Source organism: Gouania willdenowi, chromosome 13, assembly GCF_900634775.1.
Source record: "Gouania willdenowi chromosome 13, fGouWil2.1, whole genome shotgun sequence".
Taxonomy (NCBI): domain Eukaryota; kingdom Metazoa; phylum Chordata; class Actinopteri; order Blenniiformes; family Gobiesocidae; genus Gouania; species Gouania willdenowi.
Window position 1 is genome coordinate 1,425,178 of NC_041056.1, and position 21,912 is coordinate 1,447,089.

Consider the following 21,912-nt stretch of genomic DNA (forward strand, 5'->3'; position numbering starts at 1 on the left):
TTCTCCCTCAGCCGGCCTCAGAACGCACCAGTGAAGACATGTCGGTGTCGGAGACGCGTCGCAGGTTACTTGGATCGTTGCTGAAAGCCATTGAAGAATCACACGGGGGGAGTTTATCTCACCTGGAGGAGCCTCCAGAGAGAGAACCTTTGCAGACACACAGAGCTGATAGAGGTAACACACATTACAGTCTGACATTGTTTTATCATCAGATAATCAAACCATTATTTACATTTCCTTTTTTCTTTCCAAGTTGTGACATTTGACAAAATAATCCATCCTAATTTGTCAACAAATTCTCTATTTCTTTCTTTTTGTTGTGATTTTTTAGGGTCAATAAATCTGAGCATAAATCATGAGAATTATCAAAACGAAGGATGGAAGTTTCTCCCAAAAAATGATGTACCTGTACTTTGATACAGAGAATAATAAATACTATTTATTTACTATAATGAATAAATAGTATATAAATAAATATTGAATTTAATTAAATGAATAAACAAATAAAGCAAAATTGTGAAATCCGGCCCCTTGGAGCATCCAATTAGCACTGCATGATATAGTAAAAATGACATCAAAACATGAATACAATATTTGCAGAAGCTCACAGTTTTCCCCGTGCTTATATCGCATGATTGCAGTCATTTTTTATGTTAAACTGTTAAAAAAAAAAAACACTAAAATTCTTACAAAATTCTTCAATTTCATATATTTCACTTAATTCAATAGAAATTGTTCACAAAATCAAGGGAATTTAAAGTGAAGATCCTGTAGGGACTGATATCTGTCACTAATTGCTTCAATATTCTTGGTTCCTTAAATATTTTGTATTGTATGTGTACGTAAAAGTGCACACTAGGGCACAATAAAATCTGTGGCCCACTTGAGATCAAACTGTTCCGTATTTGGCCCATGAACTTAAATGTGTTTGACACCCCTGAAATAAAGTGTTCCTGTCAAAGTGAAATGACTAAACATCCCAACTAGATTCTAATTATCATTGAAAGCACATGTTCCGCCTCCTCTGCATCTTTTAGAGCTTTATATTTTTACCGGCTGTGAATTTTAAGGTCTTTCTCTTTTTTATATTTTTATGATTGATGAGGAAACTTTAGATGTTTTCCGTCCTCTTCATGTTTCATTGTAAATATGTTTCTTCTGCTGTGAAGGAACTCTATACCGGTGAGCAGCACCACGTGTTCGTAGTTAGCTTAGCACGTAGCAACACCGGCCATGCTATCTTGTCACTTATCTTTTCAAGTTGTTTTCTTGTGCTGATAAGGGGAAAAAAATAAGTTTTATTATGTAAATGGTTTGATAAACATTGTGCATTCACACTTGGTTCATTAAAACATGTACAACCATGGAGAAATGAGAGACAAACTAAATAAAATGCGTTTGTTTTACAGTCGTCCTTCCTCAGAGTGATGCTCCTGGAGCTGCTCCTCTTCCTCCTCCTCCTGCTGCTCTACTCCTCCATCCTCCTCGACCAGCTGATCCTCCTCCTCCTGCTCTACTCCTCCATCCTCCTCGACCAGCTGATCCTCCTCCTCTTCCTGCTGCTCTACTCCTCCATCCTCCTCCACCAGCTGATCCTCCTCCTCCTCCTGCTCTACTCCTCCATCCTCCTCGACCAGCTGATCCTCCTCCTCCTCCTGCTCTACTCCTCCATCCTCCTCGACCAGCTGATCCTCCTCCTCTTCCTGCTGCTCTACTCCTCCATCCTCCTCCACCAGCTGATCCTCCTCCTCCTCCTGCTCTACTCCTCCATCCTCCTCGACCAGCTGATCCTCCTCCTCCTCCTGCTCTACTCCTCCATCCTCCTCGACCAGCTGATCCTCCTCCTCCTCCTGCTCTACTCCTCCATCCTCCTCGACCAGCTGATCCTCCTCCTCCTCCTGCTCTACTCCTCCATCCTCCTCGACCAGCTGATCCTCCTCCTCCTCCTGCTCTACTCCTCCATCCTCCTCGACCAGCTGATCCTCCTCCTCCTGCGGTAAGGCTGTGCAATTAATCGAAATTTGATTACAATTTTGATTATGACACTCAATGATTACAAAGATATAATCAAGAAAAAACAATTATTCAAATATTTTTTAAATTGTACGTATGTATTGTTTACTAAATAAAACAAACTTATAGGATTTAGGATATCTACATAGAATAAAGCTTAATACGCCACGAGAAAAAAACAATTATTAATACTAACATTGAGTTGTTTAATGCTCGTGTATGAAAGCTCCTCCGCCCCTCGACTCTCAAAGCTAAAGCTAGCCTAGCCTGCAGGCTAACACGAGGAAAGTTTTTGCTAGCAGTCTTGAAACATGGCAAGAGAAACAAAGCAGAAACTCTTCGTAATGAAGAAGGAATAATTAATATTTTACACTAAGGCTGCATGATTTTAAGGTTTTTGAAAAGAAAAAAAAAACTGGATTAAAATATTTCAAGTATTTTCTTTTCATTAAAAAAATAAAAAATTTCCGTATTGGGAATAATTCACTTTTTGCTTGACAAAATTCTGACGAAACTAATCGTGATTATTCTTTTTTCTATAATCGAGCAGCCCTATCCTGCTCTACTCCTCCATCCTCCTCGAGCAGCTCACCCTCCTCTGACCCGAGTCAGGTTGGGTCTCGGGGAGATGAGTGAACAACATGAGCTCAGCGTGATCACGGAGGTGGAGACTCTGGCCGACAGCAGCCGTTTCACAGGTCCTCTCAGCCCTCCCAGCACATCAGCACTAACGGCTCAGGTGAGCGTTTTGGAGGAGAGTCGGGACCTGCAGGAGGAACCGGACCAGAACCATCCGTGGACTCACAGTGAGGGAACGGACAGTGATGTTAGCCTGACACACAGCTCAGAGAAATCCAGTTTTCTTACCTGGAGGGAGAGAATTCTGACGGGAACAGCAACATCACCCGAATCCTCGAGCTCTGTTCTGTACAGTTCAGGTAAAAAGTGAATAAACGGAGGCTTTAGTTATATTTTCTACATCTTTTTTTGTTCTTCAGTTCTTAAGTTTAATTTAGAATTAAATTTGCATCAGGAATTAAATGTTTACATGGTCAGTTTAAAGAGGAATTAAGTTTTATTCTGAATTAAAGAGGAATTAAAGCTCCCATGTAAACGTGACCATTGACAGACTAAACGGTCTCCTCATGTTCGTTGCTTTGTTTCCAGGTTCAGATCTGAGGAGATTCTCGTCGTTTTCTTCCAACTCGGGTAGAGGAGCTGATGGTTCTGCGGCCTCTAAACGACGCTCAAAGGTAACGGAGTAACAGAACACAGAGCACTCATCATGTAACACAACCGACAATAAAGCTTTACCTTTGCGTCAGCGTGATTTCAGATCTGCTGTGGACACAATCGGTCAATGATGGAATGAAAGGAAAGCACAACAGAATATAAAACTGTCAGTTGAAATAAATATATATATATACACATATATGTAGCTGAAAAAAAATTAAGAGAAATAATTCAAACCTTGTGCGTTGCCATGAATCTGACGATACTATTCACAATATGCATGTCGCGATACAATTTATCCCGACACTAACCGATACGATATATATTGCGATATTGATAATTATAAATGTCACCTTTACAAGTACAAAATGGCATGAAATACAATTTATTTAATTTTTTTAAACTTGCAAGAAGAAGTAAATGGGAACAAACTGTAATTCAAGCTCAAATATAAAAAATAAAACAAGTGGGATGTTTATCAAACTGTCAAATTACATTTTTCAAAAAAGTTTAGATTTTGTTTCTACAACAGATTCTGATTCTATTAAGTTCTTAAATTCTTGAAAAGTGTCCAGTATGATTTATGAAAATATCAACTTCAGCTAAAATGCATTGGAGTGAGCTAGTTTAACAAGGTCTGATGTGGTTCACTGACACCTAGTGGCCGGACGTTTAATTGCTCTAACACATACTGTACATAGCACGTAAATGTTTTTGTTTTTTTAGTTAAAAAACATGATTTAAAAAATGTATTTGGATTGATACGATAATTGCGCAGTGAAATATTGCAGAGTAATTTAATTTTAAGCAGAATTAAGTGTCAGTTTATATATATTTTTATATATATATATTTATATATAGTTTAAAGTCCTTTCCAACAGTTATTGTTTTTCTGTGTCCATGCACACACACAGATTGCACTGTGTTCACATGAATAAAACCTTATTTATTTAAAGAATCAATAAATTTGAATAACACTGAGCAAGAACATTTAGCAACATGTCAAACTGTTTCATGTTAATCACACATTAAACAAGATAAGATTGATACATGTGAATAAATAGAAAAACAATAAAGCAGAATAACATTACCAGCTGTTATTGTTGCATGTTATCAAATAAACAGATGTGTAAACATGTGTTTTCTGTGTTTAATCCCTCTGAGGTTCGCAGAATGTGAATCAATGATGAAAATTAGCCAAATCTGAGCGATCAGGCAGCACCTGCCTGCGCCTCTGATTACGCTTGAGAAGCTTGTGTGTCTGTGTGTGTGTGTGTGTGTGTGTGTGTGTGTTGCGCGCGTGCGTGCGTGTGTGCGTGTGTGTGTGTGTTTCCTGAGCGATGATGTTAAACGACTGAACCTGATGTGTATTCATGTCTGAAATACACTAAATGAGGGTTTCTACACTTGAACTGAGCTCAGCGTTTCTTTTTCTCTCTTTCTGTTTCTTTAAATGTTATATTTGATAATGCAGCAGTTGATCAAATATAATGTAATTGTTAATGTTAACTTTTTCTGTTAGATAATTCAGTGTTAATGAGCAGAATAAAAAATCTCTTGACTATTAAAAAGGATAATAAATAAAAACTAGAATAGGTCTCATCAAACGAATGCTCTCATTGGCTGTTTTGGTGTGTGTGTGTGTGTGTGTGTGTGTGTGTGTGTGTGCGCGTGTGTGCGTGTGTGCGTGTGTGCGTGCGTGCGTGCGTGCGTGTGTGTGTCTTTGTGTTGTTGAGCGATGATGTTAAATAACTGAACCTGACGTGTATCATAATACATTGAATGAGGGTTTCTACACTTGAACTGAGCTCAGTCTCAGCGTGCGTGTGTTTGTCGTAGGGTTGGGCATCATTTGGATTTTAATGATTCCGATTCTCAATTGCGATTCCTGTTCTAAACAATTCTCGATTGTGATTCTTTGAGTTGTACAGGTCACAGATTTCACAGGAGAATTTTTTCATTTTAAAAAAACTTTACACAGGCCATTTTTATTAATTCACTTAGAGTTGAATTTGTTTGCTGTACTATAACTGTACTATAACTAGGGTATTCAATTACAAAGGTTTCCAACTGTAAAACTGAAACTTGCTGAAACAACATTACAAACAAGTTGGCAGCAGTCTAAAAAACAAATTGTTTCAGCCCAGGTAGAAATAAAATAAAACAAACTCAAACCCTGGAGCAGTCATGTGACAAATCAATCAACAGTTCTTGTTGAGGAAGATTATTATTCTTCTGGAAACTAGGTCCTGGTCGACCTAGTCACTCAAAGTTGAAAACTTTTTAAAAGGACTTCAAACTACAACTACCCTGTCCTTCACTGTCTGTAGAGCCGAGGCAGCAGCTCCTCCCCCGCGACAGTGAGACGCCTGCAGCGGAGGGCTGTACTACACTTCCTCAACTTACCGGGGTAAAATTGAAGCTGTTAACTAATTGAATAAGCCTATACATTCTGGGTGAACTCATTCTTTAGTAGTAAGTTAATCATTTTAACCGTAAAAGCGATGCTGTCTATACGGCCAGAGAAGAAGTGATCAACCCTCTCTCTCCCCTGTCAGCGGCACACACACACACACACACACACACACTCTGAGTCTGTTCCCTGGTCGTCACGTCACTGGAGTGATGGAGTAACCAAAAAGTGCCACCATATTGAAGTGACTGCAGTTGCGTTCAGTGTGAACGCACCTTTATACAAACCCCGGAAACAAACAGAGCAAGCAGGGCGGAGTAATGCGAACCGCGGAAACAAACTAGTGCAGGCATTTAGGAACCGAAAAAAATAATCGGAAATCAAACATCTTTGTAACGGTTCTGGAACCGAGATCTGGTTCTTATTGGGAACCAGATATCGGTGCCCAACCCTAGTCTGTCGTAGTGTTTTGTTTGTCTGTGGTGTGTATGCGTGTGTGTGTGTATCAGCTGTCTGTCCCTGACTTTGTGTGTGTGTGTGTCAGTCTCCTTTCAGGCCAGTGGACACTGACGGTCTGTCCTCGTCCATCTCCAGTGGCAGCTACGTTTCCACTGATCCAAACACAGACAGAGGTCAGAAACACTTGTCCTGCAGGAAAAAAAAACATGTGAAATCACTTTAATTTACCTTCATCTCATTGGTCCATCAGATCAGCTGACGACCATTAAACGGTTCGTAGATTCAATCGGTGCAGCCTCGCCGCCCCCTGCAGCCCCTCCTTCTTTCTCCTCCCCTCCTGCTGTGGAGTCGATGTTTGCTGACAGCAGCATCCAGAGAATCATCGACAGATACACCAGAGAACTGGACCAGTCCCTCAGCTCTGCAGGAAGAACTACAGGTTAATCACAGTTGGTTCATCTCCTCACTTCACCACACATTCAATTTAGGTCTGATTCAGATCTTTCTGTTTAAACTCTAAAATGTACATCCATCAATATTTTGTTGCAACTTTCAGTGAAAACACCAGAAATGTGTTGGGAAGTCACTTTGGAAGCAAGAATGAAGTAAAAACACTTTCATGCACGCGTCAACAGCAATGTTTCTCAAATGGGGGTACTTGTACGCTTAGGGTTACGCGCTGGCACTACAGGGGGTTCATGAGAGAAATAAACAAATAAAGTGTTAGTCTTGGTCCCTCCCCAGGCATGAGATGACCGGAAATGATAAAAACTATAAAAATAAATCTATTCAGGAGCCACTAAATCTATGTTTTTCAACCTTGTGGTCAGGATCTCATGTCGGGTCGCCTGAAATTTTTTTACACAACTGCATTCCTATACTCTAGTGTCGTTGGGTCATCAGAAATTCTGGATATCAAAAAGGGGTCACGATCCAAAAAAAGTTTGGAAGCACTGCACTAAATACGGATTATTTCCACTTATTTACAATATTAGATTCTTTAAAATGTGTGTTATCACTTGTACATTCCATCATTATGATATATATATATATATATATAGTTATGGGGGACTTAAATTCAGAAATAAGAGAAAGGCGGAATTTTTTTTTTGAGAACCACTGGTCTACAGGACTCCACATCCCACAGTGCAATTCACCAAACTGTTCTGACAATGTCATTTAGAGCAAAAGGTTTTATATTTATTGATCTATGAGGCCGACACCAAGTATTTATCTGATCAAACATGATCGACTCCATCAGCTTCAACAACTTAGAGTAACTGAACCTCTGCTTTCTGTCTTAATTAAGGGCGTTACTCCTGAAGCAACAGAAAACAGTGGGTTTGGGGTTTAGTTACTCGTTAATGAGGTTTTTTGAAAGATTTCCAAGCAGCTTCTGAACGTTGGCTGATTGTCTTGTTTGTCCTGCAGACACTGAGGGCTCGTACGTGGACGAACGTGAAGGTTTAGCTTCTCCTCTGAAGCATCGACCCTCAGAGAGCAGCAGCAGAGCGGTCAGTCCCTGATGGTTGTTGGTTTTCAGTCTTTCTGTAGATCAGGGGTTCTCAACCTTGGGGTTAGGACCCCATTTGAGGCTGCAAGACTCTTAGAGGGGGTCGCCAGATGCCTTTAAGAAACTAAGAATATTTTTTGAAGAATTTGAGCCCATTTTCCTTATTTTTACCCTTTTTCTGTAACAACACCAAACTTTCCATATTTTAACCTATTTTCTTCACTTTTTTTGCCATATTTTTGCTCCTTTTAATGCATTGTTGCTACATTTCTCCCATTTCTGACACTAGTCCATCACATTTCAATGTCTTTTCCGCACATTTTTTTCACTTTCAAGACATTTTTGACACTTTTCCACTATTTCCACCACTTTTCTATCTCGTGTCACATATGTTGACCCATGATTTTAACTTGTAACCTCTTTTCACCATATTTTAAGCTTATTTTTGCCAATTTAACCACATTCACCATTTATCATCCCCATTATTTGCCAGTTTAAAGAAATTCTTCCAATATTGACACTTTTAATCCTTTTCCACAACTTTTTTGTGTCTGTTTTTATCCACTTTAATTTGCAACTTTTAACCAATTTCTGTGGTTTTTAAAATCCCATTTCACCACCTTTTTTTTTACCATTTTTGGTCACTTTTTAACTATTTTATTTCTGATTAAAACAAGGATTTCTATCTTTAAGATGACGATAATAATAATAAACGTTCCTGGATAACAGTGGATATTATTCAGATGAATAAATAAATGTGGTTATCACAGATTCATAGAACAATGGACCATCATTTTACTGACTGGATGGATGGACCCCAAAAATCTCTCCCCTTTATTCCCCCTCATAGATGGCCTTTATTTTGGGGGTCAAGGGCTGAAAAGGTTGAGAACCACTGGTGTAGATCACTTGGAGGGTGATTTATGACGTGTTCGTCTTTCAGAATAAAACCTCCACTAACGAGACCGTCCTTGACCACCTGCCCGGTGTCAGCCAATCACAAGCTGAGGACTCGTTCCGTCCTCTGATTGGTCAGCCGGCCGACCAGTCGTCGTGCCTTGCTCCTGAGCACGCCAGCCTACAGCTGCTGGTGGGTCAGCCCACCGCTCACTCCTCCATGATCAGTGTTCCTCACACCTCGGAGCAGGCGGGATGGGATTCAGCTCTGAGCCGGATGATGGGCCCCCTCTCCCACCAGAGCGGCTCTGTGTGGATGAGCGATGGGCGGGGCTTCTCTGAGGCTCCGGCCACCGCGGGTCAGGAGATGTCAGACCTGTCGTTGCAGGACAGCGTTGGAGAAAGTCGCATGAGGCCTCTGGTCGCAGAGCTGGACGAGTCTGAGGAGCTCAGTGGAAGCTCAGGTGAGGAGAGCACACCATCAATTACATTTTCAATTACATCTTCAATCATCCATGTTCAAGTACAAGTCAAAAATATTGCGGTTACATCATTCTTTCCATGTACACTTTAGAATTACAATTATAATTTTCCCCCTGTAAGTCAATTACAATGTTCTCAATTAGTAAAGTTTGATTATAATTACTCACAATTTCTGAGCCTTTAATATATAATCTCATAAAATTTAACCTTCCTCTTGTGTTAACTTATTGTTAGCATCTCTAATGATAACAGGTCAGTTTTGACCAATGTCTTAACCCGTTAACGTCCACCGTCGTGAATATGGGTCAATGTACTTTTGACGTGCGTCCGGCGCATCCCACGCAGCCGAGGCTGGAGTTGGGATTGTTGAACTTTTGGGGCATATCGTTGCGCGTCGACCAATCAGGAGCGTTCCCCAAAAGTGACGTATTCAGAATAATGAGAGGGGAAAAAAACATTAACCAGAGGCGGAGACAGATAGACAGGCTCTTCTGCCTGTAGTTGGGGTCCTGGTAGGAGATGCGAGCATCGATGCCGGTCAGCAGGTCGTCAAACTGGGCACAGGAAACACGGAAGTAGCACTGAAAGCGACTCTTGTCCGAGCACAGCTTTGGTGAATTTAGAAACGGCGCAAAACAAAGCCAAGCCACTCTCTGGATGACGTGGAGCCGATGAACGGGAGTCAGAGGCGACGTCTTCAGCAAGGAACTCCAAACTTTATTTTCCATTCACCCACACTTCTCTATAATCCTCTGACGTCACAGTACACACACTGAGTCACACCAAAATACATCCGACCTCCTTCTCAACACAATAATGTTCTCCACCATATCACAGTCACTGGGTGAATTATGAACATTACTGATCACCACAATATCATCCATTCTATGAACACCACCGGCAACAGAGAAGCCCCTCCCTAACCACTGATATACAGGTTGGGTATGTTACGTACCAAAACAACGCCACAAAATCTGAAAATATAAAAGTCAGCAATGATGACAGATTGTGTTTTACCTTTGTTGTTTCTTATCAAAAGTTGCTCTAATGTGCATAAAACTTCATATTTTAATGAATCTAAATTGTGTTGTCAGAAACAGATACCACCATTACAGATATCCAGCCAATCGAGAAATCTGTCCAATGAGTGCATAGTGCTCATGCTTAAAATCCCTCCTTTTATTAAGCTCTGATTGGTCAGGGCTAAAGCCACTCCCACAGTGTTTGATATCACCAATTTCTACAGGTTCTGAGCTTTACAACGCTGTGTCAAACATTCTGATTGGTCAAAGAATTGCTCGATAACACACGTAATGGCATCAAAAAGTGGAACGGATAATAGCATTACGCATGGCACAGCCGAAACCTGAATGAAATTGTAGTTTAGTTTAGATCATTGACGTTTTAATTGTAATTGTCGTGAAAATTCTATAAAAATGATCAGATATAATTTAACCCTAAACTGGGGAACTATGTTACAGTTCTATGTACAGTTCTACACATGTAGTTAATGATTATTAAAATATGTTTCATATCAAGCTTTCTCACATTTTACGATTATAAAAAAAAAAAAGGAAATCGAGGGTTATAGTTACACAGAAAAGGCTCACATGCCAACACCAAAAGTTTTAAAACCTATAATTTAATTGATTGAGAGCCTAACAAGAAATTATATAATATTTGTTTTTGGTGTATTTTACAGCTGATTTAGAATCCATTATCATTAGAGATGCTAACAGAAAGCTAACACAAGAGGAAGGTTAACGTTTATTATGTTATTTATTTCAAGCTCAGTAATTGTGATTAATTGTAATTGAACTTTAGCAATTGAGAATGCAATAGAAATTGACTTTCTGAGGATACAAAAGAATTGTAATTGGAAAAAATATTGGTCACAGTAATCGTAGCTGAATTGTAATTGAACATGGGTAATTGAAAACGTAATTGTAACTGAAAAATGTGATTGACCCCAACCCTGGTCTTTATTATGATTTATTGTTTGATCAGCTTCCTCCAGGGAACGGTGTCTTTGTGCTGTGACATCTTTGTTCCTTTGTTGTGTCTCCAGGAGGAGGAGGAGCTTCTACTCCTGTTGTTCATTCACAGCCAACGTCTCCTCCTGAAGGATCTAACCACACTTCCACTGTCGCTGGTTCTGATCCACATCACCATCCCAGTGTGTTCACAGAGCTGGACTCACACGGGGCTGAGGGTCAGTGGAGGAACATCTGCTCATTGTTTACATCTCTAGAATCAACAAGAACTGATTTACATCGAAGGATGGCAACGAGTTATAATTCACACCAACAAACCCAACATTTTCAAATCACATAAAGATGAAGCAAGTGCACCTCTGCAGATCTATTCTTTATACATCTGTAACAAAACCGATATATTCTTGATATGTCTGTAACAAATGACAATAACAGATCTATTATTCATTCATCTGTGTTTTGTTTTGAAAGTAAATTAGGAGAAAATGATTATAGTTCTTGTTTATTTAAATCTTTTTTCCTGTTCCAGTGTTGGATTCCTTCCATCCGCTCCAAGCTGAACTCACCACCAATCAGAGCGCAGACATTTCCATGATCTTTGACCTGCCGCCCCGTGGCGTGCCCAACTCTCCAGGAGTAGAGCGAGGACTCCTGTCGCCGTGTGACGAGTCGTGGCCTGAGCAGCTCAGAGCAGACGAGTCTCAGCGCTGTGAAGAAACCAGTCCACAGGGCAGGTCTGACTCCACCCCCCTGCTGATGGACCAGGAACAGACCACTGACTCCACCCCCCTGCTGATGGACCAGGAACAGACCTCAGTCATCCATTCGGAGCTGAAAGTGTGTGAAGTTGATCAGCTACACGCTGTGACACTGTTCCCTGATTGGACAATGGTACGACCATCATTTATTATTATTATTATTAGTGAGGATGCAGAGGCATCGTCAGCTTTGTTTCAGATCCTTCAACCTTTTTCAACAATTTTTATTACATGTTCTGCATTATTGCAGAGTGCATTGGCTAAGCTAATGCTAATGCTATGGGTATTGCTAATGCTAGGTTAATAGTATTGCTACTGTTAGGTTCATGCTAATGCTAGGTTAATGCTACATAATTGTTAATGCTAAGCTAATGCTAGGTTAATGCAAATGCAAGGTTAATGCTATGTATTATTTCACAGAGGGTTTATTGGCTAAGCTAAAGCTAGCTTAACACTATTGTTGGGTTAATAACAATGCTATGCTAATGTTAGATCAATGCTAAGGTAATGTTAATGTTACATTAATGCTAATGTTAATTTTAGGTTAATGTTATTGCAGTGTTGAATGGCGCGGGCCAGCACCTGTATCCTGACAAATATTCTAATTAATATTATTATTATTAATAAACTTTTAGTTTACCAGAATAATTTATTGTTATTTTTAAGGGACTTCAGGCCAGGACTAACATTGTAACAATTACACAAATTAACACACACTTTTAGGCCGAAGGTGTTATTTTGAAGGGGATTTGTTTAAGCAGCAAAAGATCATTTATTACACCACACATTTCTTTAAACAAGTAAATTTGTATGTGTTCATCCATAGGCAAGCAATTGGAAGATGAGTTGAGGATTTTGAAACTAAACTCCTAAAAAGTCTTTGATAAATTAAATGCAGAAAATTAAGAGTTGAAGAAAATAATTTACTCACGTTATTACTTAAAATAAAAGAACTTTATTAGTTACGGATGTCCTGATCCCATTTTTTTCCAGAGACTACATTTACATTTTGCAACATTGACTCGCTGCATATTTAATCTACCTTCTGGTGTGATATAAGTGACCTTTACTTTGAAAATCCTGCTTTGATCAGGAGAAGGGGATCCTGGATCAGTCAGAGATCACACTGCTTAGCGTGACAGACACCACTTTACAGGATTCAGTCGCTACAGTCACTGAGGAAGAGGAAGGTCAGCGTGTGGAGGTAAATATTTACTAATGATGAGAACAAAAGTCATTTCTGGACTTCAGAAAATAAACACAAACACTAATGTTGTCTTTCAGGACTGTGAACGCACGTCGTTACCTGAGGACGGAGGTCAAACCTGTTCTGGTAGAATCACTGAATATTAATTAATTAATTAAAAGCAGAGCGTTGAGGTGTTCTAAATGTGTGGTTCAGACGCCGTCCTGGAGCTTCACTGGAGTCCCAGCGATGAAAAGCTCCGTCAGAAGAAGCTCCGAGCTCTGCTCCACAGATCTACTCACAGGGTGGAGATGATGAAGGCCAAAAGAGCAGAAGACGACAGCAGAACACAGACCTGCTCAGTAGAACCCAAACCTGATGTAAAGTCAAAGAGAAACCAGAGCAAGAACGAGGCAGGAGCTGTCCAGCGCCGCCACGCTGCACCATCGGGTACTTTAGAGAAGATTTCAACCTTACTCACAACATGTCTGATGGTTTTACTGATTAATGAGGAACACTTTCATTCTTTGTTTCCTCTCTACAAAAGGAGAGAAACTTCAAAATCTGGACACGATAAAGATCTGCACGCCTGAAACACGAAAACAGGATGTGAGCGCGATGCATCGAAGAACCCGGAGGTGAGAACACAGTGTGTGTGTCTCTGCGTGTGTGTGTGTGTGACATGTTGGTCTGAGCAGCAGCACCGACAATATGAGACAAAAGTTACAATAACAAACAAAAATATTAGACTTTTTTCATCATAGAAAATCAAACTAGATCAGGAGTTGACTATTTTGTTGTGTGTAAACATCCTCAGCAGCAAAGCCCAGACAGTTCCACCTCAAAGCGTTCCTAGAAAGGCTGTAACAATTCATCCATTAGATCGATGAATCGAATTATATTCCTATGATTCATGGATGTGGTGGGTCAAGAAGTTCTTGTCTGTGACGTCATGGCCAGACCCCCAGCAAACAACAAACCTTTGTGTCCAGTGTGTGAAACACTGACTTTATCACATAGATATTCTAAAACTGTGGTTCACTGTGTCCGCCATCTATCACCAGACCCTTCTGACAGCAGCACATGTAGCGTTAGCTCGTTAGCATTAGCTCTGCAGACGCCTCAGGATAACCATCATGTTATAATGAAAAATACCAGGTTCAACCACTGTTCATTTAACCTGAACACATCGTTTTTCATGTTAATATTGTATTTTATGTTTAAAAAAAAAAAAGAAAAACAAGCACCAGAGTCAGATAAACCTAATATGTGTTTTTATTGAAAACTTATTAAAAATCGAGCATGAAAGTTAACGTTCTGTTGATTTTAAATGAAGTGTTGGTTGGATTTCATTCAAATAAATGTGAAAACATTTGACATTAAATGTTGTTTATGGCGATAATTTTTTTTTTAGAAACAGGAATCTATGAAAGCTCACCTGTACTCAATCATTATTATTATTATTATTACAAAGATTTATTTCACACTGTACACAAATATTTGGGATAAAAAGTCCAACACCATCCTTGAGTCGAAACGTTATTTAAACTAATCTTTACAACCCTAGTTCCGAGCCCCGCCCACCAACACAGATGATTGAATATTAATGATTGATGATTAATATCACAGGCAGATGTTTAATGTGTGTTATATAATAAGTGTGTGTGTGTGTGTGCAGGCTGTGGGAGCAGCTGGAGGAGGTGAAGCAGCAGAACGCCGTCAGGAGTCGACGGGACGATTCCGCTAAGAACCGTTTGAAGGCCAAAGAGTTCCATGAGGTGGTGAGGCTTTAATTTGCAGGTTCTCTCAGAGCGAGTGTGTGTGCGCTGACTCAGCATGTGTGTGTACGTCCTCTCTCTCCACAGAAAACTTTACAGAAGCTTCGAGCCAAGCAGAGCAGACAGTGATTCAGCTGCTGTTTTTAATTTATTTTAATAAAGCCCAGTTAAGTTATTGTAATCTGTTTGTTTGGCACCGACCCTCGTTATTATTTCTTATTCATCAGTCAAAGGTTCCTCTCAGAGTTTGGAGAACTCTATGGTTTTTGGGCTCTTCTTCTCCATGGAGGCCTGAGCAGACTTCATCACATCGTTGGTCTGAAGCATGCTCATGTTCCACAGGGCCTGAGGTACAAAACACTCATTATTGTTTGATCATCTGTTTAAAGCTACTGAAAAGATAAAACCACTCAAATGATGGTTTATGACAAACACTTTAATTATATAAAGTATTAAAAAAAACACTTGGTTTAACTGATTCAAAGAAAACATTTGATAAACATTCACTTAAAACACAGAAGCTGCTTTTCCACCAAAATGGATCCATGGAATGATGTTTGTCTCTGCGTGAGGTGGTGGGAGAGTTTTGTATTTTAAAATGTATTAAAAGAAGCAAAAATATGGCAAGAAAAAGTGTTGAAAATAGGTTAAAATATGACAAGTTTGGCGTAGCTGTAGAAAGAGTAAAAAATAAGCCAAACTTGGCTCAAATTGTTCAGAAAATATTCTTCGTGTCTCGCGAAACCAAGTTTGAGAACTCCTGCTTTAGAAAACCACCCTGAACTAAAGAGTTCCAGGACATTCTCATGGAAAAGCAGCTTCTGTTTCACAGAAAGGAAACTGATTACTGCCCTCTAGTGTTCAGTGTTGATAGGACAGCATTCTTACTCCCCCTTCAAAATAAAAGCACCGTGCTGCTCACCATGTAGTCGAGTCCTTCAGCCACGCTGTGATCTCTGGAGTAGATCAAGTTGATCTTTGTTCCCTGAACGGCCACAGGGCTCCTAGCTGAGATCTCCTCAGCCATCTCCAGAGCTCCAGCCATCAGAGCGTCTTTATCAGGAAACACACGACTAGTGACACACGGAGGACACAAATATAAATCGCCTATATCAATATATATTTATCTTATTTTGTAATAAAATACTTGTTTTAGGGGTTGCAACTTCTCAGAACAGCATGAAAAGCTTAGATGATTTCTGAGTGCGTTCTAACCTAGACCTGCCCCTAAACAAGTCACACTACAGAACTCACTCACACATGCTGTCCCTTAGAGGAGAAAAAGACTAAATTGGCTGAATATTGTGCAGCTGTTTATTAAATGAACCTGTGTAGCATTTTTCATCAGCGGAATTAAACCAAAATGCAGTTTATATTTATTTATTATTGCGACTTGTTTTTTAAACACTTTTGGCAACAAAAAAGGTTTCCTCCCTTACTTTTTTAATTCCAAAAGAAAGAAAAACATATTTCTTTATGTCTCACGTACAATCTGTCAGCAGTAGATTATTAGTAAATGTGATTTCAGAATAAAAGTTAGGAACTAATTACTGCCACCTACTGGTAGAGTGTTTACCTGACTAATCCACTGCTCTTTGCTTCATCAGCGTACATTTTCCTGGCTGTCAGAGCGAGTTCGTTCACCAGGCTGTAAAACAACAAAAGATTAGAAACATTGTCCTTAAACGCCTCCTTCAGCTTCATCAGTCGTGACGTGATGCGTTCAGGGACAAACCTCCAGGTTTACATTTAAAAACAACTAAAGTCCAGCAGCTTTTTTTGTTTCCATTGCTTTCATAAGTGAAAAGATTCCTTCCTGTTTCCTGCTACTTTTACACATATCTATGTATGTGTTCATTACACAGGAACTGTATTTAATTATAATGTAGAAGTGACGTTGACCTGCGGCTGCCGATGACTTTAGGAAGTCTCTGTAAAGTCCCGACGTCAGCGGCTAATCCAACGTCAACTTCCTGTAGAAACACAAACATGTAGATTAAATCTCCTTAAAAATTACTAGATGTTTAAAGAATAGATCTGTTCCTTTCCTTTGTCACAGATGTATAAAGCATAGATCTGTTCCTGTCCTGTGTTATAGACGTATAAAGAATAGATCTGTTCCTGTCCTTGGTTACAGATGTAAAAAAAAAAATAGATATGTTACTTTCCTTTGTCGCAGACGTAAAAAAATAGATCTGTTCCTTTCCTTAGTTACAGACGTATAAAGAACAGATCTGTTCCTGTCCTGTCAGACATATAAAGAATATATCTGTTCCTGTCCTGTGTTACAGACGTATAAGAACAGATCTGTTCCTGTCCTGTCAGACATATAAAGAATATATCTGTTCCTGTCCTGTGTTACAGACGTATAAGAACAGATCTGTTCCTGTCCTGTCAGACATATAAAGAATATATCTGTTCCTGTCCTGTGTTACAGACGTATAAGAACAGATCTGATCCTGCCCTGTGTTACAGATCTGATCCTGCCCTGTGTTACAGACGTATAAAGAACAGATCTGTTCCTGTCCTGTGTCACAGACGTATAAAGAACAGATCTGTTCCTGCCCTGTGTTACAGACGTATAAGAACAGATCTGATCCTGCCCTGTGTTACAGATGTATAAGAATAGATCTGTTCCTTTCCTTAGTTACAGACGTATAAAGAATAGATCTGTTCCTGTCCTGTGTCAGAGACGTATAAAGAATAGATCTGTTCCTGTCCTGTGTCACAGACGTATAAAGAATAGATCTGTTCCTGTCCTGTGTCACAGACGTATAAGGAATAGATCTGTTCCTGTCCTGTGTCACAGACTTATAAAGAATAGATCTGTTCCTGTCCTGTGTCACAGACGTATAAAGAATAGATCTGTTCCTGTCCTGTGTCACAGACGTATAAAGAATAGATCTGTTCCTGTCCTGTGTCACAGACTTATAAAGAATAGATCTGTTCCTGTCCTGTGTCACAGACGTATAAAGAATAGATCTGTTCCTGTCCTGTGTCACAGACGTATAAAGAATAGATTTATAAAAACACGGTGACGTACTTTAACCTGGAACCAGGCGTCCTGAGTGCACAGACGAATGTCACAGGCTGTGATTAAATCTACACCTGCCACAGAAAAAAATAAATAATTTATTAATAAATATAATGAATAAAACTAAATGTACGGGTGTTGAACTTAGTGCTGAGTAATGATGGCGTCTCACCTCCTCCAACACACGCTCCATGAACAGCCACCAACACTGGCTTTGGACACTGAGGAAACCACAGACAGGTGTATCAGATCTACTGGTGATCATAGAACCTGGTGACACGCTACACAAACATTCATTATTAAAGGTCTTATTACATCAGAACAGTCACTAGATAACATCATAACTCTTCAAACTGTTACACCTAGTGCTTTTCAACTTTAGGGTCGTGACCCCACATGGGGTCGTCCGGAAGTCAAATGGGGTCGCTTGAAATGTCCAATTGATTAAAACAAATTTGTGATTCAAATAAATATTTTGCTACTTATTTACTTGTTACTTCCTCAAATATAAATCTAGTTAAAAAAATATACAGTATAAAAACAGCTGAGGTGGCGCATTTCTTCACTATAGCGCTATTATCAACATCATCAAAAATTAGTTTAGAAAAATAAAAAAATGTCTCTGGGTCATGACCTAAAAAAAGTTTGGGAACCACGGCTTTACGCCATCAGGTGCTCAGTGTGGTCAACGTTTTCCTGAGAAAGACGAGTCGATACTTTTGACTTATTTTAGGATGTTTCAGGTGTTTTGATGACTTTGTGCGTCAGATCACGCCGCTCCTTCAGCACACACACACACACAGTATGTTCTATGAGAAACCAGCCACTCTGACCCGCTCTATAACGGAGAACGTCTCCTGATACTTGGTGATCGTTCTGCGGAGGTTCCAGGAGATTCTGGCCGTGTCGTCTCCGTCCGGCTGCAGAACGTCTGAGGCCATGTCCATCAGGTCGATCCCTGGAGACGGACAAACAGGGAGACGCCATGGAAGCGAATACACACAGACGGAGAAAACGTTTCTGTTTCAAACCTGCAGTGAAGATCTTTCCTGCTCCAGAGACCAGCACCACTCTACAGTCTGAGTCATCACTGATCTCATTAAAGCACTGGACCATCTCCCTGAGAGGAAAACACAGGTTCACATTCACTACATTCATAGGACACAACGCAGACCAACGCTTTCTTGCCTCCAGAAAGCTTTGTTCATAGCGTTGCGTTTCTCCGGCCGGTGAAGCTCCACATGTGTGATGGACGGAGTGGGTCTGCAGATGGACAGGGTGGTGTACGGAGACGTGGGACCAGAGGAGGACATGGCTCGGATTAAAACCTGACGAGAAAACTGAGACCACGTGTCTGTGGGACGAGAAAATACGGAATGATGACTTGATGAGAGAGGGACAAGATACAAGCTTTAGAAGTGTGTGTGTGCGCGCACTAGGGTTGGGCAATATAGACCAAAACTCAAATCTCGATATTTCTTCTTAAAAAAGCGATAAACGATATTTTTAATTCAAAAAAAGTTTGACCAGAAAGACAATTGTGGGTTAAATTTGCTGATGAAAAATGGCACATTTATTAACAAAAAACTGCACATTATGTGACACTTTGCTCTTTTTCTCCTCTAAGGGACAGCATGTGTGAGTGAGTTCTGTGGTGCGGCTTGTTTAGATGAAGGTCTGGGTTAGAACACGCTCAGTGATCATCTAACTGTTCTTTTCATGCTGTTCTGAGAAGTAATGAAAGCATCGACTTCTAAAACGAGTATTTGAATTAAAAAAATAAGCTATAGAAAATACATGTATCAATATTTTCTATATTGCCAAAATAGAAATCTTGAAATATCTTGTATCTCAATATATTGTCCAGCTCTAGTACACCGTTTAAAATAACAATGTAGAAACATCTCACACACTCAACACACACATTTAACATGTAACGATCCCACAATAGACATTAGTTTGCTTTTTGTTGTGTTTTTTCTCCTTTAGTGTGAATTTTATTGTCATCTTATGTGTTTCTGGAGTTTTTGTTGTTTTATGTTATAAATCTTTTTTTTTTTTTTTTTTTCAGTTGTAATGTTGTTGTTTTTGTAATCATTATTTGTATTTTTTACTTTTTGGGGAGTCATTGACTTTTGGGGTCCGTAAAACAAAACTGTTTATAGAGGCATGAAAACTTTATATATTTGGAAACAGACGTTGTTTGAGGGAAAATCTTCCTGTTTACATTTTCATATTTGACATCACGTGACTTGCTTTTATCAATCAAAACTAAATTTGTTGAAATGTATTCCATGATTTGCTCAAGAAAAAAGGCAAATAATTGCATGACACATGAAAATAACGCGGATACGGTGAAAACTTACACTAACGTTGGCGTTTTTAACGTAAAAAAACCCTGACTTTCCTCGCGCATGCGCTCATGCCTGCGGTCACTGGATGTGACGGTGACCGATTTAAGCGCAACACGTGCTCTGCCCTTTCACCTTCATTCACACAAACACTTTAACACTCCGTTAAAAACACTTACTTTTGCAGAAAGCAGACTTTAAAGCCAGCGACAGCATTTCCTCCACAGACTAGTTAAACAGGACTAATTAACCAGCTAACCTGTCCTAAAGGGACTGAGAGTTAACCTGCTAATGCTAATGCTAACCAGTCCTAAAGGGGCAGCGATTTAACCTGCTAATACTAACTAGTCTTCTCTAACTAACGGATAGACAACGACTAGCTGATAGAGTTCAGCTCTCAAACAACGGCTTTAACTGTTACAAAGGTTAGAAATGACAGCCTTTAGCTCCAAACACTACGGCAAGTAGCGAGGGACAAACTACACACACCGCCTTTCTTACTTTACTATTCACGAACTATTATAAAATGTATTTAGTAACTCTTTCTTCCGCTCTCTCCTTTGTTTTCTTAATTTATTGTTTGCGAACTATAATTAAAAAATAGTAATTATTAAATGATATTTCTTTCTTTCTCTCTTTTACTGACACTACGTTTGTTTGTTTATTTATTATTCACAAACTATAATAAGCACATTTTAACTATTAAAATGTATTTTTTTCTTTCTTGTTTCTTTTTTTCTTTTCTTTCTTTTTTCTTTCATATTTTTTTTCTCTGGATCTTTATTATTCACGAACTGATCAAATTTATTTAGTAACTATTAAAAAAGTTCTTTCTTTCTGTCAATCACTACATTTTTCTTTACTTATTAATTAGTGTAAAACATTCTTTTTTTTCGATTTATCTATCTATAGATTTATCTATCTATAGATCTATCTATCTATAGATCTATCTATAGATATATCTATAGATATATCTATCTATATATCTATCTATCTAGAACGGGATAAGCAGGTTTAAAAGATAAATGTAAACATAGTTGAGTTGAAAACCTTTATTTACACATTGATGAATGAGAACAAGCTTCATTTCACTAACTGTAAATATTGCTGCAATAAATCCATGAGGAAGAAAAACGAAATTTAAAATTAAATACAAAAATAGAGCAATAAAATTAATAAATTAGATATAAATAAAAAGTGTAAATAAACACAAAATGAATATATAAAATTAAATTAACTAAATATATTAAATATCAATAAATAAATACATAAATGAGAAAAATTGTAAAAGAAAAATTAAATACAAATTAATAAATATAAATGAAAATATACAAAAACAAATATATAGAATTAATTGAATATCAATAAAAAAATAAATGTTCTCTCACATTTGAGAGTTTGATTAGAAAGCATTAAGATGTGAAGCAAACTTCATAATACATATGTTTATTTAGTAAAAATGCACACAATCTGTTTAAACTCCTCCCCTCAGGCAGACGCTACAGATGTACGCCAAAACTTCCCGCCATAAAAACAGTTTCTTCCCTCAGGCTGTCACTGTGATCAACACTAAACAGTCATAGAGAGTCAGACCTGTTTCTGTTACTGTGAAATAACCTGGAACTAAACATAACAACCCTGGATCAACCTGTCACTGAGAATGTTCATGGACATAATTTTTTCATTTAAATGTTCACCTATTTGCACTACTCATCAATGCACTACTGCACTATTATCTTATTATTATTATTATTGTATTCTTATTTTATTCATTATTATTATTATTATTATTATTATTAT

The 21,912-nt window shown here is 38.8% G+C and overlaps 2 protein-coding genes across 3 annotated transcripts in view; one reads left to right on the plus strand and one right to left on the minus strand.

Moving 5' to 3' along the window:
• The window catches only part of cep295 (centrosomal protein 295), a 28,213-nt gene extending 13,302 nt beyond the window's left edge, over window positions 1-14,911 (plus strand). The window contains exons 14-29 of the mRNA XM_028464936.1: window positions 12-174; window positions 1,410-1,996; window positions 2,564-2,951; window positions 3,181-3,266; window positions 6,204-6,291; window positions 6,369-6,557; window positions 7,550-7,632; window positions 8,575-8,992; window positions 11,080-11,223; window positions 11,535-11,896; window positions 12,857-12,967; window positions 13,048-13,096; window positions 13,166-13,399; window positions 13,497-13,587; window positions 14,628-14,727; window positions 14,815-14,911. Of these exons, the coding sequence (XP_028320737.1) occupies window positions 12-174; window positions 1,410-1,996; window positions 2,564-2,951; window positions 3,181-3,266; window positions 6,204-6,291; window positions 6,369-6,557; window positions 7,550-7,632; window positions 8,575-8,992; window positions 11,080-11,223; window positions 11,535-11,896; window positions 12,857-12,967; window positions 13,048-13,096; window positions 13,166-13,399; window positions 13,497-13,587; window positions 14,628-14,727; window positions 14,815-14,856 (3,135 nt within the window). The 3' untranslated portion in view covers window positions 14,857-14,911. The remainder of the gene's footprint in view (window positions 1-11; window positions 175-1,409; window positions 1,997-2,563; window positions 2,952-3,180; window positions 3,267-6,203; window positions 6,292-6,368; window positions 6,558-7,549; window positions 7,633-8,574; window positions 8,993-11,079; window positions 11,224-11,534; window positions 11,897-12,856; window positions 12,968-13,047; window positions 13,097-13,165; window positions 13,400-13,496; window positions 13,588-14,627; window positions 14,728-14,814) is intronic.
• Window positions 14,865-20,596, minus strand: ech1 (enoyl CoA hydratase 1, peroxisomal). Of its 2 annotated transcripts, none has more exons than XM_028465134.1 (10): window positions 20,292-20,596; window positions 18,950-19,115; window positions 18,793-18,881; window positions 18,595-18,719; window positions 17,934-17,982; window positions 17,777-17,835; window positions 16,630-16,700; window positions 16,304-16,375; window positions 15,650-15,800; window positions 14,865-15,072 (listed from the first exon to the last, which is right to left on the minus strand). In XM_028465134.1, exons 1-10 carry the CDS (start codon window positions 20,326-20,328, stop codon window positions 14,968-14,970), a joined length of 924 nt encoding a protein of 307 aa, XP_028320935.1. In that variant the 5' UTR covers window positions 20,329-20,596; the 3' UTR covers window positions 14,865-14,967. The 2 variants fall into 2 exon arrangements, with proteins under 2 accessions (XP_028320935.1, XP_028320934.1); XM_028465133.1 differs by having other exon boundaries at window positions 17,771-17,835; window positions 20,292-20,595.
• Window positions 20,597-21,912: the final 1,316 nt, after the last annotated feature.